We start from the raw sequence: 24,247 nt of genomic DNA on the forward strand, positions 1-24,247 counted from the left end.
TAGAGCTCTGTGCCTCACATTCCTTCAAGATTTTCCTGAAGTGGTTCACAACATTGTCATTGTAAAAGTCACGAGCACGACTTGCAATAGCTGTGTCAGGGTGATTTTCCTCCATAAAGGTTTGCACATTTGACCACATTGTACACATTTCCTTAATCATTGAAGAGGGCAACTTCCTCAATTTCTCTCTCCCCTCCTCTGAAGCAATTTCCTCAGTTGTGGCACCTTTTGCAAGAACAGCTTCCTTGATTGCCGTTTTGCTGACCAAGATAGTAGTGATGGTTGATTGGGGTTTGGTATACAACCTGGCCATCTCCGAGACATGCACTCCACTTTCGCACTTTGCAGTTATCTCTTTCTTCATTTCCATACTAATTCTCACCCTTTTTACCACAGGGTTGGCACTAAAAGCTTTTTTGGGGCCCAAGGTGACTTATTTTGCAGTTACAAGCACTAAAAACACTGGGATAATGTGAAATGTATCAAATGTATGTGTAGGTGCAACCACACTGGCTGGCTTGTAAACACTGGCACCCAAGGGGCAGCTGAGGCCACGTGTGGACAGGTCCCAGATGAATCATGTTGGGCGAGTTTTTTATCGTTAGGCGGGGCAAAATTTTTACTCTCAAACTCTTTGTTAGGCGGATTTAACGTTATGCGATGCGTTCGTTAGGCGAGGGTCCACTGTATGTGGAAAAAAGTGAAAGCAGCAGTGGGTAGAGTGAAAGGCAGTAAAGCAGCTGGGACAGATGGGATTAAGATTGAGATATTAACCCTTTCAGTGACCATCACATTGAATTGTCATTGAAGCCAGGGGTCTCTCGTGTAGTTCTACATCATGAGCTCAGATCACTGAGATAAGCTGTGATTGGTAAATTTTGGCATAGAAACGAGAGAATGGGTCTGTGTGATTTAACACAGTATAAAAAAAATCTTGCCTCCATGCTGTTCATGATAGGAAAAGCAAAATTTCGTTTGTGTTTGGTTTAGAATGGTGACATTGAGTTGTTTTCTGGGATGGTTTTTATGATTTTGTTAGCTATTTCTTGATATTTGATAGAATAGAAGATATATTACTGAAAAAAAGAGATGAATTTGGTTGGTTTGAGGACTAGAAGTAACTTGAAATTGGCTCAAATTAGCTGAAATATTCAATTTTTGCTTATTTTCCTGAGGATGGGTAAGGCTTCCTACACCTTTAATCTGTTTTAAGAGTTTTTAAAAATGTCTTGGTTCAATTACTGGGATGCCATAAATCATGACCAATCATTCCTAGTTGTATTTTATTATCCGGGAAATAGAGTAAATCTTATATTTTATGTGATTATGAATTCAAAATGGAAGACAAGTGTAATACAGGAGAAGCCTGGGGAATGATTGATGAACAAAGGAAATGTCTACATTGTTTATTTTCCACTTTTTTCTAAAATGGTATTTTTAATTTTGTGTAAAATTGTTCAAATTACCGACTTGTGGAGTTATAGAAAGGAGGGCATATTAGCGAATTAGCTATAAATTTGGTCAAATGGAGCAGTGAGATTGACTTAAAATAGGATTCAAAGTTGGCAAATTTGCCAGTGTGTAAATTGCACCCAGTCCACTATCTTTGCACCTGTTTAATTCTGTAAGTTTTCCATCAAATTTCATACTTTTGGAGTCATTACTTTCAGAAAAAGATTCTGTATCATTTCAGAAGATTATTTTTTAAAGTGTCACTGGGAGCATATCAATTTTTGGAATATGGACAGTGAAAGCTTGTGAGGTTATAATTTTGGAGTGGCTGGTGTATTTGTTCCATATATGCTTGAAAGAATTGAGGGTACTTAAGGATTGGCAGCAGAATACATGCATAGTTTATTTGTATAAGGGGAAAAAGGGAAAAAAAGTGTGTAAGAATTATAGGGTAATAAGCCTTTTGAATATACTAGGCAAAGTGTATGGTTAAATTATTAAAAAAGTCAAGGGTAAGACAAAATAGGACTGCAGTGGAAGAAGGATTTAGGAAAAGTATGGGATGTTTAGAAAATGTGTTCACATTGAAGCATGTAAGTGAATAATTAGATAAAGGCAAGGAACTGCTAGTTGCAGTTATACATTTAGAAAAGGCATATGATAGGTTATATAGGCAAGCAGTGTGGCAGATGATGCAATTGTATGGAAAAGGTAGTAGGTTGCTAAAAGCAGTAAAGTGTTTTTATGGAGAATGAGGCTCAGGGTAGGGGGTGGAGGAGGGAATGGGACAATTTCCAGTAAAAGTAGGCCATTGATAGGGATATTTTTGTGATAGTGTACTTTTCCTAGTACAGTATATAATGTAATGATGCTAATTATCAATTATAATATATTCACAGAGCTCAGATGAATGCTGAAACGTCTGAACTGGAAGCAGTTTGTTTAGAATTAGAGTCAAAGACAGAAATTTTGGAAATTAACCAAAGCGATGAGGAGACAGCTACACAGATGCAGCCAGATATAATTATGATAGATAATAACTTGCGCAAAATTAAACAGCTTAAGGATCAAATTGAAGACCTTCAGGCAACTTTAGGCAGCTCAGGTGTGAATTTTCTTAAATTGATTTATTTTTTTAGTAAATATTTTCTTATTTCACCAGTTAATGTAAATAATATTTTATTATGTACTCCCAACACATATTTGTCATACTGTTTTGCAAATATAAATAACATGATTCTTTCATTTTTAGAGATTAATTTTTTCATGCTTAGGAAGTCAAAGTTGCAATATGTCATAAGTGTGGTAAACTATTTTTTTTTTTAAGTTGTATATTAGTTTCATACCAAAACTTAATTTGATTGTGAAAAATAATTGTGAAAAGTTTTGGAAATGTACTAATGTAGAATTTCCAATCCTTTGGAAATAAGGATTTAGCTGAATGCTCCACTTAATGAAAATCATTTATGATGTAGAGAGAGAATGCTCTTTTCTTGAGTTTGGACATAGAAACAGTGTTTGCCTTATTAGATTGGATATAGAGAGGATTATTTTCTCACTTGGTTGGACATGGAGAGCATGAATCAGGGCTAAAGCCAATAAAATAAAATCTTACTTTAAAATGGATAATTCAACAAAACAGAAAGAAGGCAATGTAGCAATAGAATCAGTCATACCATTCCACAACAGGATTTTTGTTCTTTTCCTACCCAGATAAATTAAGCAAATGTTTTTCAAAGGACCACAAAAAAAAGTCAAAAGAGATATATTGACTTGACCAAGTTTTGTGCAATAATTTTAATTTAGTGTACTTAAGACAAGACAGCAATTGAATGATGTTGAATGTGTTCCCTTTTTTGGGTCACCCTACCTTAGTGGGAAGCAACCAGTGAGATTAAAAAATAATGGCAGGGCTCTTGGGATTCTGATTATAGAATACAAGTACTCTGGTAGTGTCAGAAGATTTCTGTGCTTTTTGAACATATTAATTTTAGCAACACAGTCAACTGGGAAGGTGTTAGTAGCTACAAAAGTGAAGACTCTTATAAATGAAAATTCAGGGACGCAGCATTCAGGCAAAACTAAAGTTTAGCATCTTGAAAGGAAATTTTGAACTACATGTAACTGCCAAATACTGTATGCACTAAAAAATTTATTGCAGCACTGAGTTTAATTAGGCATTAATGCACCAATAGCCCAGACATCTTCACAGTCTTACTCCTAACTTGGGTCAGCCTGCCCTTAGATGTCTTCACACTTTGGGCACTTGTACAACACTAGCCCAGACACCATTACATTCCTAAATAAGAGCAGCACCTAGAGGATCCAAAATGCTCCATCCTAACTATGTGATGCTCCATCCACCAGTTTGTATATATCCCAGAAACTGCAAGGAACTACCCACAATTCCTACACGCATGTGCACGCTCGCTCTCACACACACTCTCTCTCTCACTCACTCTCACTCTTTCTCTCTCTCACTCTCTCTCACTCACCTCTCACACTCACCTCACTCTCACTCACTCACCTCTCTCACCTCCTCACTCCTCCCACCTCACCTCTCACTCTCTCACCTCACTCCTCACCTCCCCTCTCACTCTCTCTCTCTCCTCACCCCTCTCACTCTCCTCACCTCCACCTCACCTCCTCACCTCTCTCACCTCCACCTCACCTCACCTCCTCACCTCACACCTCCTCACCTCTCACTCCTCACCTCCTCATCCTCACCTCTCACACCTCACCCTCACTCTCACCTCTCTCACTCTCTCACCTCACTCCCACCTCCCCACCTCACCTCACCTCTCACCTCACTCTCCCCACCTCTCACCTCACCTCACCTCCTCACCTCACCTCACCTCCCACCTCACCTCCCCACCTCCTCACCTCCTCTCACCTCCTCACCTCACCTCTCACCTCTCACTCTCCTCACCTCTCTCCTCCTCACTCCTCACCTCTCACCTCTCCACTCTCTCCCCACCTCTCTCACCTCACCTCACCCTCTCCTCCTCCACCTCCCCACCTCACCTCACCTCACCTCACCTCACTCACCTCACCCCACCTCACCTCACCTCACCTCACCTCCCACCTCACCTCCTCACCTCCTCCTCACCTCTCTCACCTCCTCCTCACCTCACCTCTCACCTCTCTCCTCACCTCTCACCTCACTCCTCACCTCCCACCTCACCTCTCACTCCTCACCTCTCACCTCACCTCCTCACTCTCCTCCCCACTCCTCCCACCCCTCACCTCTCTCACCTCTCACCTCACCTCACCTCTCCTCACTCCTCACCTCACCTCTCTCTCACCTCTCTCCTCTCTCACTCCTCTCACTCTCCTCACTCTCTCTCACTCTCACCTCTCACTCTCTCACTCTCCTCACTCTCTCACCTCCTCTCCTCTCTCTCTCCCTCTCTCTCTCTCTCTCTCTCACTCTCTCACTCCCTCTCACTCTCTCTCACTCTCTCTCTCTCCCTCTCTCTCTCTCTCTCTCTCTCTCTCTCACACACACACACACACACACACAAACCATCTATCCCCCTCCAATAAACATCCTCCCCCTCCCCCATAACCATCCATCCCCCCTCCCCCTAACCATCTCTCCCCCTTCCTTCTGTGGTGCAATGGGGCAACCTAGAACTAGGATGAGAGCCAAGGGCCCGACAGACGAATTTGGGAGGGTGGACTGGGAGGCAGAGCTCAAAAAAAGGGAGGAAGACTGGGGAAGGAGGCTAGATGAGCTTGCAAGGAAAATGGAGGAGAGGTTAGCAGCAGAGTGCAGAAGGTGGGAGCAACATGCCACAGTAGCAGAAACCAAGATACAGAGATTAGAAGAGGAGCTGAGAAATCTGAAACAGCCTAGAGATAAAGATGATACAGAAGTAGCATCAGCAATATTTACATCAGACACGGATAAAGGGTCTGAAGGGAGCATGGAAGCTAAAAAGTATGCAGAGGTCCTGTCAAACCCACATGGGGCCAAAACAAAGACAGGGAGAACACTAGGACAGCATGAGAGGTTGGAAGACATTGAAGTAACTAGGACATGTGCAGGGACCTTACCAGACACTTGTGGGGGCCAGGAACAGGTGAGCAGGAAGGACAAACCAATGAGCATAGGGGCCACAGCTAGGGAACGGATTGAAGGAAGGAACACTCCACAGGAAGGAACTAAAACACCTCAGAGGATGCAATGGGAGGCGGAAAGGGAGAGATCAGTTTTTGTCTATGGGCTAGACGAAGCTGAAGGGGAAACTTATGATGAAAGAAAACAGGAGAAAAAAGCGATTGAAGGTATCATGAAGGTGATAGGCGAGGGAGACATGACCCAGGTGACAAATTTTCAGAGAATCGGGTGGTTCAGAGAGAGAAGGAAACGGCCTCTCAAAGTAATTTTCAAGGCAGAATCAACTTGAACCATGATCTTGCAGGAGAAAGCACGGCTGAGAGACAAACAGGAGTTCAAGAGTGTGTACCTCGATCGAGACAGAACACAGGAGGAAAGGAGGATACTGAAAGAGAGAGTGCAAAAACGAAAGGAGGAATGGGAGGAAATGACAAAGAAGAGCAGAATAACCCAGGCACAGGTGGAAGGACAAGCACACCCCCCAAAACACCTACAGAAGGACTCCAACCACAGCACCCCGAAGGCAACTGAACAATCTAAACCAACCATCACACACCGATCCCTCTTTTCCCACCCCCCGCACCACGAACCCTACTCCTACAGCAACCCCCTATGGGAGCTCTTCCTCCACCTCCACTGCAACCCCCACAGGCCCCCACCAGGGCTCCTGCTCTCCCAACCCCAGTATTCCCCCAGGACCACAGTTACAGTATTAGAACAGAAGTTGAAGGTTTGGTACACAAATGTGGATGGATTAACGAATAAATATGAGGAATGGCAAGAAAGAGTCAATGAGAAGTTCCCAGACATCATAGCAGTTACAGAAACAAAACTCATGGAGACAATAACTGATGCAATCTTCCCACCAGGATACCAGATCATGAGGAAAGATAGGAGCAGAGGGGGAGGAGGAGTTGCTCTGCTCGTAAAAAAACCAATGGTATTTTGAGAAAATGGGAGGCATAGACGAGACAGGAGAAAGGGACTATATAGTAGGTACACTTCAGTCTGAGGAGCACAAGGTGGTCATTGCAGTGATGTATAATCCACCATAGAACTGCAGGAGGCCAAGAGAGGAATATGAAGAGAGCAACAGAGCAATGGTGGACACACTTGCTGAGGTGGCAGGAAGAGCTCACTCCAGCAGAGCAAAGTTGCTGGTTATGGGTGATTTCAACCACAGGGAGATTGACTGGGAAAACCTGGAGCCACACCTGGTCAAGCACGTCAAGAAGTTAGAGAAAGTACAAAGGTTTGCAACAAGGCTAGTTCCAGAGCTCAGGGGAATGTCGTACGAGGAAAGGTTGAGGAAAATTGGACTGACAACACTGGAGGACAAAAGGGTCAGGGGAGACATGATAACGACATACAAGATACTGCGGGGAATAGACAAGGTGGACAGAGACAGGATGTTCCAGAGAGGGGACACAGAAACAAGGGGTCACAATTGGAAGCTGAAGACTCATACGAGTCACAGGGAAGTTAGGAAGTAAGGAGGGAGGCCCAGAGACAGTATGAAAATGACATAGCATCGAGAATCAAGACTGACCCGAAACTGTTGTATAGCCACATCAGGAGGAAGACAACAGTCAAAGACCAGGTGATCAGATTAAGGACAGAAGGTGGAGAACTCACAAGAAATGATCAGGAGGTATGTGAGGAGCTGAACAGGAGATTTAAGGAAGTTTTTACAGTAGAGACAGGAAGGGCTGTGGGAAGACAGAACAGAAGGGAACATCAAGAGGGAATATACCAACAAGTGTTGGATGACATACGAACAACTGAGGAGGAGGTGAAGAAGCTCTTAAGTGACCTTGACACCTCAAAGGCGATGGGACCGGACAACATCTCCCCATGGGTCCTTAGAGAAGGAGCAGAGATGCTGTGTGTGCCTCTAACCACAATCTTCAACACATCCCTTGAAACTGGGCAACTACCTGAGAAATGGAAGACAGCTAATGTAGTCCTCATATTTAAGAAAGGAAACAGAAACGAGGCACTAAACTACAGACCTGTGTCTCTGACATGTATCGTGTGCAAAGTCATGGAGAAGATTATCAGGAGGAGAGTGGTCGAACACCTGGAAAGGAACAAGATTATAAATGAAAACCAGCATGGGTTCATGGAAGGCAAATCTTGTATCACAAACCTCCTGGAATTTTATGACAAGGTAACAGAAGTAAGACACGAGAGAGAGGGTTGGGTAGATTGCGTTTTCCTAGACGGCAGGAAGGCCTTTGACACAGTTCCCCACAAGAGATTAGTGCAGAAGCTGGAGGATCAGGCACACGTAAAAGGAAGGGCACTGCAATGGATAAGGGAATACCTGACAGGGAGGCAGCAACGAGTCATGGTACGTGAAGAGGTATCACAGTGGGCGCCTGTTACGAGCGGGGTCCCACAGGGGTCAGTTCTAGGACCAGTGCTATTTTTGATATATGTGAACGACATGATGGAAGGAATAGACTCTGAAGTGTCCCTGTTCGCAGATGACGTGAAGTTGATGAGAAGAATTAAATCGGACGAGGATGAGGCAAGACTGCAAAGAGACCTGGAGAGGCTGGACATGTGGTCCAGTAACTGGCTTCTCGAATTCAATCCAGCCAAATGCAAAGTCATGAAGATTGGGGAGGGGCAAAGAAGACCGCAGACAGAGTATAGGCTAGGTGGACAAAGACTACAGACCTCACTCAGGGAGAAAGACCTTGGGGTGACCATAACACCGAGCACATCACCGGAGGCACACATCAACCAAATAACCGCTGCAGCATACGGGCGCCTGGCAAACCTGAGAATAGCGTTCCGATACCTTAATAAGGAATCGTTCAAGACACTGTACACTGTGTATGTTAGGCCCATACTGGAGTATGCAGCACCAGTCTGGAACCCACACCTGGTCAAGCACGTCAAGAAGTTAGAGAAAGTACAAAGGTTTGCAACAAGGCTAGTCCCAGAGCTCAAGGGAATGTCGTACGAGGAAAGGTTAAAGGAAATCGGACTGACGACACTGGAGGACAGAAGGGTCAGGGGAGACATGATAACGACATACAAGATACTGCGGGGAATAGACAAGGTGGACAGAGATAGGATGTTCCAGAGAGGGGACACAGGGACAAGGGGTCACAACTGGAAGCTGAAGACTCAGACGAGTCACAGGGACGTTAGGAAGTATTTCTTCAGTCATAGAGTTGTCAGCAAGTGGAATAGCCTAGCAAGTGAAGTAGTGGAGGCAGGAACCATACATAGTTTTAAGAAGAGGTATGACAAAGCTCAGGAAGCAGAGAGAGAGAGGATCCAGTAGCGATCAGTGAAGAGGCGGGGCCAGGAGCTGAGTCTCGACCCCTGCAACCACAATTAGGTGAGTACAATTAGGTGAGTACACACACACACACACACACACACACACACACACACACACACACACACACACACACTACATACCTACCTACCTCCCCCCTCTCTCCCTACCTGTTCACTTATTTCTTTGTATCTACTGAAAAGGACCTCAGTTGGAGGTTGAGATCTGTAATAGTTTTAAATGTTTTTGTCTCCATATGAGTTTTTCCTCTCCTATGGTATCTATATCTACACCAGTATCAACTGATTGTTCTGTACAAGTGTAGTACTTTTTCTGTTTCCCTGTAGTACTAATACAGTACATCAGTTTGAATAATGCCTAATAATTCATTTGTTTACAAGATGGTGGGATTGGCATGGAAGAGGCCATGAGCCAACAAAGTCATTTAGAAGATGAACTTCGTAAGTCCCAGACTAAAGTTGAAGACCTTCAAGACCAGCTACAGGAGCATAAGGAAAAAGTGCAGGTCCTTAAGGATCGTAAATTAAGACTTTGTAGTCAAGAATTAAATGTGAGTAGTCGTGTTTATCTTTATTTGTATACATTGGGTATTTTTGTTTTGGATTTATGATTCAGTGCTTATTTTTTCTTTCCTAAAGTTAAATATTCTTCTTGTGTAGATGAAGACCAAACTGCAGGAAACGGAAAAATTAAAGGAAGAGGTGTCAAGATTAGAGGAGGACCGGAAGCGTCTGATGGAAGAGCGTGATGCAGCACAGGCAGAGGTGGCCCCATTCAAATATCAGATTACCAGTAAATTAGGAGAGAAAACCAAGGTTATTCAAGGAAAGGAAGCCTGGATTGAAACACAAAATCAGAAGGTGTGTAGCAGTGTCACAGTATATTTTTATCAAATTGATAGATTAAAAGATATGTAAGGGCTAAGATGCTACTTTGAAGACTTAGAAAAATGCTTAATAATGCTTACTGAAAGGATTTGTTGGGTAAAGATTTGTCAGTTATAAAAAAATATCACAAATGATCTTAAATTTATTTTGTATGGTTGATGCCTTTGTTTTTCAAAAAGTATAAAGTATGTAATAGGAATTTTTTACACTAAGGTAAGTTTTTATAACTTCATTGTTTGCTATACAATTCTAGACAGGTATGTTTACATTGGGAATGAAAAAGTGTCATTGGTAATAAGACATAAGAAATATTGCTTTAGTGCAGAAGGAAAAGAATTCAACTGAAACACTACATAATCCAATCTTCTATTTACTAGTCCTTGGTAAAAAAAAGAAGGTACTGCATCAGTAGTTTTCTTTATTATGTAGGTTTCTATTTTTCCTTGCAGGTTATTATGATTTCTGAAAAGCATAGATCTGTGAATGAACTACAAAAAAGCATAGCTTCCTATGTGACTGGAGGTGAAGAAAAACAGCTAATGGAGAGTCGTCAACAAGTAACATCCATCCAGGCAAAAGTGGCCTCTCTAGAATCAAGCAAAAGGTCACTTGAAGAGCAAAATCGTAATATCCACAAGGAAATAACCAATCAGAGAGTAAGTAATTTTTGTGTTAATCATCATAATGATTGCCTCTTTGTATCCGGTTGTACCTCTATTAAGAACATTCTCATTCTTGTGTTGACATCTTTCTTGAATATTGAACTCTTGACCCTTCATTTTTATGCCTATTTCCATGTATCACTTTCATTTGTTGGCTGTATGATCCACTCTGTGGTAGTTCACTTCTAGTGGGAATGTGTAGTCTATTAGTCACTGGAAGATAATACTAAGTTTAGCCTTACTAACTAACCAGCTTCTTTTGGTCATGGTTACAATCATCCATATTTAAATTTCTGAGATTCAAATAATTCAATTATATTAATGGTATGCAATACTTACAAGTAGATGAGTAAGAGAGACGTGCACAACCTGCTCATCGGGCTTCTTCATTCAGAATATGGGTGCTCAATCCCTCATCAATGCTGAGGGACTGATTACCTCTCATCAACATCCCCCATACTACTGTTGTCTATGTATTTCGACTGAAGAAGCCTGCTGAACAGGTGAAATGTCTCATCAATTTTTTTTTTATTATTATTAACACATCGGCCGATTCCCACCAAGGCAGGGTGGCCCAAAAAAGAAAAACTTTCATTATTATTCACTCCATCACTGTCTTGCCAGAGGGGTGCTTTACACTACAGTTTATAAAACTGCAACATTAACACCCCTCCTTCAAAGTGCAGACACTGTACTTCTCGTCTCCAGGACTCAAGTCCGGCATTGCCGGTTTCCCTGAATCCCTTCATAAATGTTACTTTGCTCACACTCCAACAGCACGTCAAGTATTAAAAAACCATTTGTCTCCATTCACTTCTATCAAATACGCTCATGCGAGCTTGCTGGAAGTCCAAGCTCCCTGTGCACAAAACCTCCTTTACCCCCTCCCTCCAACCTTTCCTAGGCCGACTCCTAACCCGCCTTCCCTCCACTACAGATTTATACACTCGAAGTCATTCTGTTTTGTTCCATTCTCTCTACATGTCTGAACCACCTCAACAACCCTTCCTCAGCCCTCTGGACAACAGTTTTGGCAATCCTGCACCTCCTCGTAACTTCCAAATTCTCTGCATTATATTCACACTACACATAGCCCTCAGACATGACATCTCCACTGCCTCCAGCCTTCTCACTGCAACATTCATCACCCATGCTTCACACCCACATAGAAGCGTTGGTAAAACTACATTCTCATACATTCCCCTCTTTGCTTCCAGGGACAAAATTCTTTGTCTCCACAAACTCCCAAGTGCACTGCTTACCCTTTTCTCCTCATCAATTCTTTGATTCACCTCATCTTTCATAGACCCATCTGCTGACACTTCCACTCTCAAACATCTGATACCAAACTGTTGCACGTGTGTTTTACTTGTCAATTTCTGAGAGTTCATGGGGGTTTCAGTTATTCCAGTTTCTTGCCTAGTATTTAAAATTTTCTAGATCAAGAGTCTGGCCTGGCTTGCTTCCTCATCATTTTTTTAGTGATAATTATTGCTGTATCTCACAAGACAAAGGTATAAAATAATGTGACAAAGGTATAAAATAAACAATGTGTAATGTTAGTAAATTAATGTTGCACATGTGTATAACCAGTTTGTTTGGTGGCAGATCGGGGTTCAATGATAAACGTCTTCGGAGGCTTCTTACTTTGCAAATAAAGTCGTGGTGGGTACACAGGCTTGTGTGTTTATGCCCACTAGGGAGAGAGGAGTATGCTTGTTGTCTGAGTCTAGGCTGCTGAGAGAGTGAGCGAGTGGGACCAGCGTCCCACTGACCTGGGCAGGCCTAGAGAGGGCAGCACCAGAGTGCTGGAAAATATGAACTAAGCTGGCAAACAGAATAGGCTGTCTGTGCAGACAGTACAGGCTGCCTACATGTGTCTAGTTTGTACATTACCATCATCATTGCTCTGTTGATGTTAAATTCTTTTCTTGGTATAATCTATTGTAATGTAGTTTATTAAGTTACCTAAAAATATGTACTTGTGCCTAAGGATAACAGTCTTTCTAGGGGCATTTAAAATATTTAAAGCACATACACCAACCTAGTTCCAAGCATGTTTCTTCACAAAAAGCAGTAAGTAAATGGTCAATATTTATACTATTATTAGCCCTTAAACTGTCCAAATGTAGATCTACATTTGCATGCGTAGTGCTCCAACCTTGATTTTCTCCATAAGAAACAATGTAAAAAAAAAAAAAAACTTAGATCTACGTTCAGAGCGCTACACGAGCAAACGTAGATCTACATTTGGACAGTTTAAGGGTTAAGAAGGGCAATTAAATTCACTTTTATAAAAATATAACTATATTAATAATAAATTTACATACACAACATTCAACCTACCCTGGAATGCCCACCAGGTAGGTAGGTAGACTCTCTACATATTACATAAACCCTCTAGTACAGTGGTACTAATAACATATACGTATAAAACTGTGGGGCTCTGGCACCCCCCTCCCTCATAACCTTTGTGCTGGCCTTTTAGCCTGCCAGCAAAACATTATCATCTGCACTCGTCAATACACAGGCCTCTGCACACTAGGGCCTTACAAGTAAAATCAAGAGAGTATGTTCAAAATTATTAAACACTGGTCAACAACCAAAATGCTTCCAAGGCCACAGTAGCAATTTCCAACTAATTTTAGGTCACTGATAACAAATATCATGGTTGTATATATGTTGGTAGAATTACCAACAATATGTAAAGTAAAAGGACACAAGTGCAACTAATGTGACATTTTATTGTGGCAACGTTTCACTCCAGGAGCTTTGTCAAGCCGTTACAAACAGTACATGGACACAGAGGGTATACTATATAGGCTAAGAGTGAGGTGTAATACTAGTGGTAGTAGTAGTGGTAGTGATATAAGTTGTAGTAGTAATACAATGTGGTAGAACAGTTAATTTGCACATGAGTAAAAGGATATACACGCTATTACTTGAATAACAAAAATAAGTTAGACAAATACAGGTACCATCCAACTTACGAACGAGTTCCGGTATTTCCCCCCCACATACACACTCACTCACACACACACACCAGCCAGGGCACTTCCTCACACACCAGCCAGGGCACTTCTCCACACACCAACCAGGGTACTTCCCCACACACCAGACAGGGTACTTCCCCACACACACGATTTAATGTGAGTGGTACTTGCGCATGAGTGAATAGAATTTTTTTTTTTTAACAAGTCGGCCGTCTCCCACCGAGGCAGGGTGAACCAAAAAAGAAAGAAAATCCCAAAAAAGAAAATACTTAAATCATCATTCAACACTTTCACCTCACTCACACACAATCACTGTTTTTGGAGAGGTGCTCAGAACACAACAGTTTAGAAGCAGATACCTATAAAGATACACAACATATCCCTCCAAACTGCTAATATCCCGAACCCCTCCTTTAGAGTGCAGGCATTGTACTTCCCATTTCCAGGACTCAAGTCCGGCTATATAAAAATAACCGGTTTCCCTGAATCCCTTCACTAAATATTACCCTGCTCACACTCCAACAGATCGTCAGGTCCCAAATACCATTCATCTCCATTCATTCCTATCTAACACGCTCACGCACGCTTGCTGGAAGTCCAAGTCCCTCACCCACAAAACCTCCTTTCCCCCCCCCCCATCCAACCTTTTCCAGGACGACCCCTACCCCACCTTCCTTCCCCTACAGATTTATACGCTCTCCATGTCATTCTACTTTGATCCATTCTCTCTAAATGACCAAACCACCTCAACAACCCCTCTTCAGCCCTCTGACTAATACTTTTATTAACTCCACACCTCCTAATTTCCACACTCCGAATTTTCTGCATAATATTTACACCACACATTGCCCTTAGACAGGACATCTCCACTGCCTCCAACTGCCTCCTCGCTGCTGCATTCACAACCCAAGCTTCCTACCCATATAAGAGTGTTGGTACTACTATACTTTCATACATTCCCTTCTTTGCCTCCATAAATAACGTTTTTTGTCTCCAAATATACCTCAACACACCACTCACCTTTTTTCCCTCATCAATTCCATGATTAACCTCATCCTTCATAAATCCATCTGCCAACATGTCAACTCCCAAGTACTATCTGAAAACATTCACTTCTTCCATACTCCTCCTCCCCAATTTGATATCCAATTTTTCTTTATCTAAATCATTTGATACCCTCATCACCTTACTCTTTTCTATGCTCACTTTCAACTTTCTACCTTTACACACACTCCCAAACTCATCCACTAGCCTTTGCAATTTTTCTTTAGAATCTCCCATGAGCACAGTATCATAAGCAAAAAGCAACTGTGTCAATTCCCATTTTGTATTTGATTCCCCATAATTTAATCCCACCCCTTTCCCGAACACCCTAGCATTTACTTCTTTTACAACCCCATCTATAAATATATTAAACAACCATGGTGACATTATACATCCCTGTCTAAGACCTACTTTTACTGGGAAGTAGTCTCCCTCTCTTCTACACACCCTAACCTGAGCCTCACTATCCTCATAAAAACTCTTTACAGCATTTAGTAACTTACCACCTATTCCATATACTTGCAACATCTGCCACATTGCTCCCCTATCCACTCTATCATATGCCTTTTCTAAATCCATAAATGCAATAAAAACTTCCCTACCTTTATCTAAATACTGTTCACATATATGCCTCAATGTAAACACTTGATCTACACATCCCCTACCCACTTATTGTTAGGGAAGCATTGAAAATTGGGTTGGGCAAATACGATTCTGTTAGTGGGATGGTTTGTGAAGGACCTGCCTAGTATGGGCCAACAGGCCTGCGGTAGTGTTCCTGCTTTTTTATATTCTTATGTATAGCAGCTGAGGAAATTGCTTCAGAGGAGGAGCGAGAGAGAGAGAGAGAGAGAGGGAAGAAGGTGCCTTCTTCAAAAATTAAGGACATTTGTACAAAGTGGAGTGAGGTGCAAACATTTGTGGAGGAACATCACCCTACCCTCTCCCCTCCTCCCAACTTCCATACACCAACAAGAGTCTTCAATAAAGGTAAGTGTGATATTATTGTTTTATACTCGATTTCTCATTCTTTTCTGTATGTAAATCTATGTTTAATCTATAAAAAAATAATTTTTTTTAATACTTTCGGGTGTCTGGAACAGATTAATTGGATTTACATGTACATTATTTCTTATGAGATAATTAATTCGGAAATCGTCAGATTCGGGTTTACTCATTCTGTGGAATGGATTAATTACGAAAACCGGGGGTTCACTGTATACATATGTCCAGGGTGAAGGGAAGGAGGGCAGGGGTTTTCCTAGGAAGAGTTTGAGGGGCAGTATGATTGTGGCTTTAAAAAGTAAGAGCTTGAGCATCCAGAAAGCATGTACAGTATAAGCATGTTACATTGGAGTGAGTGGGGGTTTGGAATGCTGTTAGAGTGTGAGCAAGATAGTATTTATAAAGGGATTAGGGAAAGAAGTTGTAGAGATGGAAAGTACAATGCCTGTACTCTGAAGGGATAGAAATAATGCAGCTCAGTGGGCCATTTAATTGTGATGTCTGTACTCTTCTGGCAATACAGCTCTTGAATGATAGTCACCCTACCTTGTTGGGATACAGCCACTGTGGTAAAAAATAATAATAATTTTCTTTTGTAACAAAAAATATTTTTATCTTGTTTACAGGAAAGAAAAAGAGGTCTAGATGATGAAAAAAAGATTCGTGACAAAGAAATTCAGGCAAAGCAACTAGAGCAGAGTATTACAGTTTTAGAAGAACGCATTACAGGATTTGACTATAAGACTCTCATTGATGAAAAGAATCACCTGAATGAAAAATGGCACACATTGCAAAACAAAGTGGGTATCATTCATCCTTCTAACTGTAGATTTAATTTAATTGCAACTTCTGGACAGTATTTATAAATTGACTTTGGTACCAGTGAACTCAATAGGTCTGCCATTGAACAGTGTTCATTATATTTTGTAGCATTTAGCAGATCATATTTTTTATTTGTTTAAAGAACAGTAATATGAATATTTTTATGGAAATATGAATATACAGTGGTACCTCGGGATATGAACAGCTCAAAACTCGAACAATTATGTAAGTGTTTTGTAAGTGTATTTTGGGGGTCTGAAATGGATTAATCTAATTTACATTATACCTTATGGGAACAAATTTGTTCGGTATTGGCACTCGAACAGCCTTCTGGAACGAATTAAGTTCGTATCCCTAGGTACCACTACTATAGTGCTTATTTTCTAAACTTTTTCAAAACTGAGTGGAACTAAAAAAAAAAAAATACAATTTACTATGAAAGCATTGACTTTAGGCTTAAAAAATTGACTGATGGTGTTTGAACTGTCACTATTTGAATTATTACATTCTTTTGTTAAGAATTTTCACCACATACTAATGGAACACATCTTAATACAGTATCATTGTTACATTTATCTGAATTTATACTTTCATAACAAACACCAGAGAGCAGCATTAGATGGTCGTCTGTTGGAAGTTAAAAGGGTTATTCAAGATTTAGAAAGTGACCTTAAACGAAAGGATATTCGAGATGCAGAGAAGAATTACAGGGATAAATTTGTGGAAATGAAGGTATGTACAAGCCAGTGTTAAATTTGTCCTTTCCAACCATTACCTTACGATGTTGTGCACATAATGTGCAGTGAATATGCGAGAAATTAATAGTGTTAAGTGAGTGGAGTGTGAGCAGGGTAATATTTAGTGAAGGGATTCAGGGAAACCGGTTATTTTCATATAGTCGGACTTGAGTCCTGGAAATGGGAAGTACAATGCCTGCACTTTAAAGGAGGGGTTTGGGATATTGGCAGTTTGGAGGGATATGTTGTGTATCTTTATATGTTTATGCTTCTAGACTGTTGTATTCTGAGCACCTCTGCAAAAACAGTGATAATGTGCGAGTGTGGTGAAAGTGTTGAATGATGATGAAAGTATTTTCTTTTTGGGGATTTTCTTTCTTTTTTGGGTCACCCTGCCTCGGTGGGAGACGGCCGACTTGTTGAAAAAAAAAAAAAAAAAAAAAGTTCTTATTCTTTATTATTTAATAGCTATGAGTTACAAAATGTAATTTTTTTGTTATTAACACAACCATTTCTCACCAAGGCAGGGTGACCCAAAAAAAGAAGAAACACTTTCATCATCATTCATTCTATCACTGTCTTGCCAGAGGCATGCTTACATAACAGTTAAAAAAGAAATGCAGCATATCAACACCCCTCCTTCAGAGTGCAGGCACTGTACTTCCCACCTCCAGGACTCAAGTCCAGCTAACTGGTTTCCCTGAATCCCTTCATAAATGTTAGTTTGCTCACATTCCAACAGCATGTCAAGTTAAGACCATTAGAATGGAGGAACACTGCAGAAAGCCTACTGGCCCATAAAAGGAAAGTCCTTATGAAAACCACTGCTACCCAAAGCTACTCAAAACCATTCATCTTTCCTATCTCACGCACGCTTGCTGGAAGTCCATGCCCCTCGCACACAAAATTTCCTTTACTCCCTCCCTCCAACCTCTCATAGGACAACCCCTACCCAGTCTTCCTTCCACTACAGATTTATATGCCCTCCAGGTCATTCTGTTTTGTTCCATCCTCTCTGAATGTCCAAACCCTTTCCCTGCCCTCTGGGTAATACAGTGGACCCCCGGTTTACGATCAGCTCCCAATGCGACCAATTATGTAAGTATATTTATGTAAGTGCGTTTGTATGTGTATGTTTGGGGGTCTGAAATGGACTAATCTAATGCACAATATTCCTTATGGGAACAAATTCGGTCAGTACTGGCACCTGAACATACTTCTGCAATGAAATAATATCGTAAACCGGGGGTCCACTGTACTTTTAGAAACCTCCCACCACCTTCTAATCTCAATGCTATGGATTCTCTGCATTCTTTAGGTAGAGGTTGTTTTGATAAGGACCTGCCTCGCATGGACCAGTAGGCCTTCTGCAGTGTTCCTCCATTCTTCTTCTTTCTTTCAACACACCGGCCGTATCCCACCGAGGCAGGGTGGCCCAAAAGGAAAAACAAAAGTTTCTCCTTTTACATTTAGTAATATATACAGGAAAAGGGGTTACTAGCCCCTTGCTCCCGGCATTTTAGTTGCCTCTTACAACACGCATGGCTTACGGAGGAAGAATTCTGTTCCACTTCCCCATGGAGGTAAGAGGAAATAAACAAGAACAAGAACTAGAAAGAAAATAGAAGAAAACCCAAAGGGGTGTGTATATATATATGCTTGTACATGTATGTGTAGTGTGACCTAAGTGTAAGTAGAAGTAGCAAGACATACCTGAAATCTTGCATGTGTATGAGACAGAAAAAAAAAAGACACCAGCAATCCTACCATCGTGTAAAACAGTTACAGGCTTCAGTTTTACACTCACTTGGCAGGACGGTAGTACCTCCCTGGGCGGTTGCTGTCTACCAACCTACTACCTAGGTCCTCCATTCTTATGTTCTTATATATAGTTTTCTGTGGTTGCAGCTCTTGCTACCTCCTGTTGTAACTCAGTCCATTGTTTTATTACTTTTTTATGAAGGACTTTTTTGTATTCTTTTCATACATCTTCTGTGGCATCTTATTGTCACTGTTGATAGTGCTAAGAAATCTCTCATCAGTATTTTTGGATGCTTGTGTAATCTTGTTAGGTGGTAATTATGTATCTTCTTTTCCCTCTGTCAACCAGTTATATTTCTTCTGTTTCCTCTATCATCCAGTGGGAACCTACAGATCCAGAGTTTTAAAAGGCAGTTGTTTAGTATTACAATGCTTTTGATCTTGATATTACAGGCATATGAAATAGTTTTTAAATTGTAACTTGGGAAGCTAATTGATTTAAGTATATTTTTTATTCCTCAGTGCACAGATATGGCAGCAAATGATATGAATAAATACTACAAAGCTTTAGACACAGCTATCATGCGCTTCCACAATGATAAGATGAAGACAATCAACGGAATCATAAGGGAACTCTGGCGTACCACTTACAAAGGCAATGATATTGATTATATAGAGATAAAAACTGATGAATCAGAATCTCAGGGTTAGTATGAAAGCTTGTTTAAACAATAGTTGTGTTGATCATTTAGCACCAGTATCAGTTTTTTTTTTTACACAAATAACCCGCACTGGTCAGTTTTCTTTTCTTTTTAACACACCAGCCATCTCCCAAAGTAAGGTGATCCAAAAGAAGAAAATTTCACCATCACTCACTCTTATCACTGTCTTGCCAGAGGCATGCCAATACTACATTTCAAATGTCCCTCCAAACCATAAATATCCTCACCCCTTCCCTAGAGTGCAGGCACTGCACTTCCTACCTCCAGCTAACTGGTTTCCCTGAATCTCTTCACATAATGTTACCTTGTTTTCACTCCAGCAGCTTGTCAAGACCCTTGCATTTTAAACATTGTCATGCAACTTCACCACTCACATCTGGCTCTACCTCACTCCTAAAGGGTGTTATTCCTTCCTGGTCAATGCATGAAATCATTATCTCCCTTTCTTCATCAACATTTAAGTTTACTAAAATATTCCTGCCGTCTTACCTGTACCTCCAGTTTTCCATGTACTAACTCCCTCTTCTGTTTTTAACTGAAAATCTATTTGTTTCTTAGGCTTTCTCAGCCTGTTAATCTTACTTTAAAACTTTCTTATTCTCAACAAATTTTGTTGACGGAACCTCTCACACATTTTCATTTGCTCTCCTTTAACACTCCCTCACCCCTCTCTTAACCTCTCTCTAACTCTCCATATATGCCACCCTTCTTACATCACTTATGCTTTGTAAAAACCTCTCATGTGCTAACTTTTCTCCCCTTCCCACTCCCTTTACTTCATCATTCCATCAGATACTTTTCTTCCCTCCTGCAGTCACAAATTTCTGCTGCACACTCTAACACCGTATTCTTAAATCTGCCCCGTACCTCTTGAACCTCCTCATTACCCATTCTCTCACTAGCCCAAGTTAATTGTTGCATGCCGATCTAACATACCTTGTACTGCATGTATGTGCACCCCTATCCTATATTGTTGTTATGTCTGCATTTTTTAATATTGTAGGTAAAAGAGTGGTTGGATGGAACGCCGGGACTTATGACAGTGAGTGAATAATTAGATTTTAGGTTGTCCATGTAAACCTATAGAAATGTTTCAGTGCAAGTCAGAACTCACAGTGACCAATAGGTAGATTATGCATCTACAATTGTTGAAAGTCGGTTAATTGTTTCAGGTGCAGATAAACGAAGAACGTATCATTATCGAGTTGTTATGGTGAAAAATGATGTAGAAATGGACATGCGGGGCAGGTGCTCTGCAGGTCAGAAGGTTTTAGCATCTCTTATTATTAGGTATGTACTGAGAGACCAAATAGAAACTTTATTTTTCATGCATGAATTTTTAAATAAATGTGTTAAAAATCAGATTACCTTCTTGTTTATTATTATTTTATACTTGTACACATTTATTTATACACACTCATCTGAGTTTTCTTTGATTTTAACTTAATAGTTCTTGTTCTTATTACTGTTCCTTTTATATCCATGGGGAAGTGGAATAAGAATCTTTCCTCCATTAGCCATGCGTGTTGTAAAAGTCAATTAAAATGCCAGGAACATTGGGCTAGTAACCCCTTTTCCTGTACAGATTACTAAAAAGAAGAAGAAAATTGTCAAAGTGGGATGTCTGAATGTGTGTGGATGTTGTGCAAATGATAAGAAAGAGATGATTGTGGATGCTATGAATGAGAAGAAGCTGGATGTCCTGGCTTTAAATGAATTAAGCTGAAGGGAGTGGGAGAGTTTCAGTGGAGAGAAGTTAATAGGATAAGGTCAGGGGTTTCAAATAGAGTTAGAGCTAAAGAAGGAGTAGCAATAATGTTGAAGGATAAGCTATGGCAGGAAAAGAGGGAGTATAAAAGTATTAATTCAAGGATTATGTGGAGTAAAATAAACGTTGGATGTGAAAAGTGGGTTATAGTAAGCCAATATGCACCTGGAGAAGAGGGAAGTGTAGAGGAGAGAGAGAGAGAGGTTTTGGGAATTGTTGAGCATGTGTGGGGAGTTTTGAACCAAGTGTGAGAGTACTTGTGGTTGGGGATTTCAATACTAAAGTGGGTAAAAATGTTGTGGAGGGAGTAGTAGGTAAATTTGGGGTGCCAGGGGTAAATGAATATAGGGAGCCTTTAATTGACCTATGTGTAGAAAGAGGTTTGGTAATAAGTAATACATATTTTATGAAAAAGAGGATAAATAAATATACAAGGTATGATATAGCACGTAATGAAAGTAGTTTGTTTGATTATGTATTGGTGGATAAAAGGTTGATGGGTAGGCTTCAGGTGTACATGTTTATAGAGGGGCAACTGATATATCGGATCATTATTTAGTTGCAGCTACAGCTAGAGTAAGAGGTAGATGGGACAAAAGGAAAATGTCAACAACAAGTAAGAGAGAGGTGAAAGTGTATAAACTAAGGGAGGAGGAAGTTAGGGTGGTGAGATATAAGCAGCTATTGGCAGAAAGGTGGGTTAGTAGTGCAAGTATGAGTAGTGGGGGGGTTGAAGAAGGTTGGAATAGTTTTAAAAATGCAGTATTAGAATGTGGGGCAGAAGTTTGTGGCTAGGAGGGTGAGTGCAGGAGGAAAGAGGAGTGATTGGTGGAATGATGAAGTAAAGGGTGTGATAAAAGAGAAAAAGGTAGCTTATGAGAGGTTTTTACGAAGCAGGTTATAAGAAGAGCAGATTATATGGAGAGTAAAAGAAAGGGGAAGAGAGTGGTGAGAGAGTGTAAAAGGAGAGCAGATGATACTGGGAGAGGCACTGTCAAGAAATTTTGATAAAAATAAGAAAAAAATTTGGAGCGAGATCAACAAGTTAAGAAAGCCTAGGGAATGAATGGATTTGTCAGTTAAAAAGAGAGTAGGGGGAAGATGGAGGTATTGCGTAAATGGCGGGAATATTTTGAGGAACTTTTAAACGTCAACGAAGAAAGGGAGCCGGTAATTTCATGCACTGGCCAGGGATGTATACCATCTTTTAGGAGTGAAGAAGAGCAGGATGTGAGTGTGGAGGAAGTGCGTAAGGCATTACGTAGAATGAAAGGGGGTAAAGCAGCTGGAACTGATGGGATCATGACAGAAATGTTAAAAGCAAGGGGGATATAGTGTTGGAGCGGTTGGTATTTTTGTTCAATAAATGTATGAAAGAGGGGAAAGTACCTAGGGATTGGGAGAGAGCATGTATAATTCCTTTATATAAAGAGAAAGGGGGACAGAAGAGATTGTAAAAATTATAGTGGAATAACTTTACTGAGTATACCAGGAAAAGTGTATGGTAGGTTTATTATTGAAAGAATTAGAGGCAAGACAGAATGCAGGATTGTGGATGAGGAAGGAGGTTTTAGAGTGGGTAGGGGACGTGTAGATCAAGTGTTTCTATTGAAACATATATGTGAACAATATTTAAATAAAAGTAGGGAATTTTTCATTGCATTTATGGATTTAGAAAAGGCATGTGACAGAGTTGTAGGTAGTAGGTTGGTAGACAGCAACCTCCCAGGGAGGTACTACCGTCCTGCCAAGTGAGTGTAAAACAAAAGCCTGTAATTGTTTTACATGATGGTAGGATTGCTGGTGTCCTTTTTTTCTGTCTCATACACGTGCAAGATTTCAGGTATGTCTTGCTACTTCTACTTACACTTGGGTCACACTACACATACATGTACAAGCATATATATACACACCCCTTTGGGTTTTCTTCTATTTTCTTTCTAGTTCTTGTTCTTGTTTATTTCCTCTTACCTCCATGGGGAAGTGGAACAGAATTCTTCCTCCGTAAGCCATGAGTGTTGTAAAAGGTGACTAAAATGCCGGGAGCAAGGGGCTAGTAACCCCTTCTCCTGTATACATTACTAAATGTAAAAGGAGAAACTTTCGTTTTTCCTTTCGTGCCACCCCGCCTTGGTGGGATACGGCTGGTGTGTTGAAAGAAGATGTGACAGAGTGGATAGGGGAGCAATGTGGCAGATGTTGCAAGTACAGTGGACCCTCAAACAGCGATATTAATCCGTTCCTGAGAGCTCATCGTTAGTCAAAATTATCGTTAGTCAAGTTAATTTTCCCCATAAGAAATAATGGAAATCAAATTAATCTGTGCAAGACACCCAAAAGTATTGAAAAAAAAAAATTTTACCACATGAAATATTAATTTTAATACACACAAACTGAAGATTACATGTACAGTTACATGACACTTGCCTTTATTGAAGATCTGGTGATGATTGATGGGATGGGAGGAGGGGAGAGTTGTTAGTGTTTAGAAGGGGAATCCCCTTCCATTAGCACTTGAGGCAGCAAGTCTTTTTCTGGGGTTACTTCCCTTGTTCTTTTAATGCCACTAGGACCAGCTTCAGAGTCACTGGACTTCTGTCGCACAACATATCTGTCCATAGTTACCTGTACCTCTCGTTCCTTTATGACTTTCCTAAAGTGGTTCACAACATTGTCAGTGTCACCATTAAACACTTGTTCAGGTTTCAGTCCTTCACTGTCTATGTTCTCCTTGAATTCCTGCACATATTTTTCAGCTGCTTTTTGGTCCAAACTGGCAGCCTCACCATGCCTTATCACACTATGTATGCCACTACGATTCTTAAGTCTCTCGAACCAACCTTTGCTGGCCTTAAGTTCACTCACATCACCACTAGTTGCTGGCATTTTTCTAATTAAATCGTCATGCAACTTCCTAGCCTTTTCACATATGATCACTTGAGAGATGATATC

General features: G+C 40.8%; 1 protein-coding gene across 2 annotated transcripts in view; it reads left to right on the forward strand.

The window, feature by feature from the left end:
• rad50 (DNA repair protein rad50) overlaps positions 1 to 24,247 on the forward strand; it is a 208,353-nt gene that overhangs the window by 147,055 nt on the left and 37,051 nt on the right. For both annotated transcript variants that reach the window (XM_070094544.1, XM_070094545.1), the window contains 8 exons: positions 2,352 to 2,557; positions 9,275 to 9,444; positions 9,554 to 9,754; positions 10,231 to 10,437; positions 16,112 to 16,285; positions 16,914 to 17,039; positions 19,328 to 19,511; positions 20,700 to 20,817. In XM_070094544.1, the coding sequence (XP_069950645.1) occupies positions 2,352 to 2,557; positions 9,275 to 9,444; positions 9,554 to 9,754; positions 10,231 to 10,437; positions 16,112 to 16,285; positions 16,914 to 17,039; positions 19,328 to 19,511; positions 20,700 to 20,817 (1,386 nt within the window). The remainder of the gene's footprint in view (positions 1 to 2,351; positions 2,558 to 9,274; positions 9,445 to 9,553; positions 9,755 to 10,230; positions 10,438 to 16,111; positions 16,286 to 16,913; positions 17,040 to 19,327; positions 19,512 to 20,699; positions 20,818 to 24,247) is intronic.

The sequence above is a fragment of the Cherax quadricarinatus genome, chromosome 46 (genome assembly GCF_038502225.1).
Source record: "Cherax quadricarinatus isolate ZL_2023a chromosome 46, ASM3850222v1, whole genome shotgun sequence".
In the NCBI taxonomy this organism is placed as follows: Eukaryota; Metazoa; Arthropoda; class Malacostraca; order Decapoda; family Parastacidae; genus Cherax; species Cherax quadricarinatus.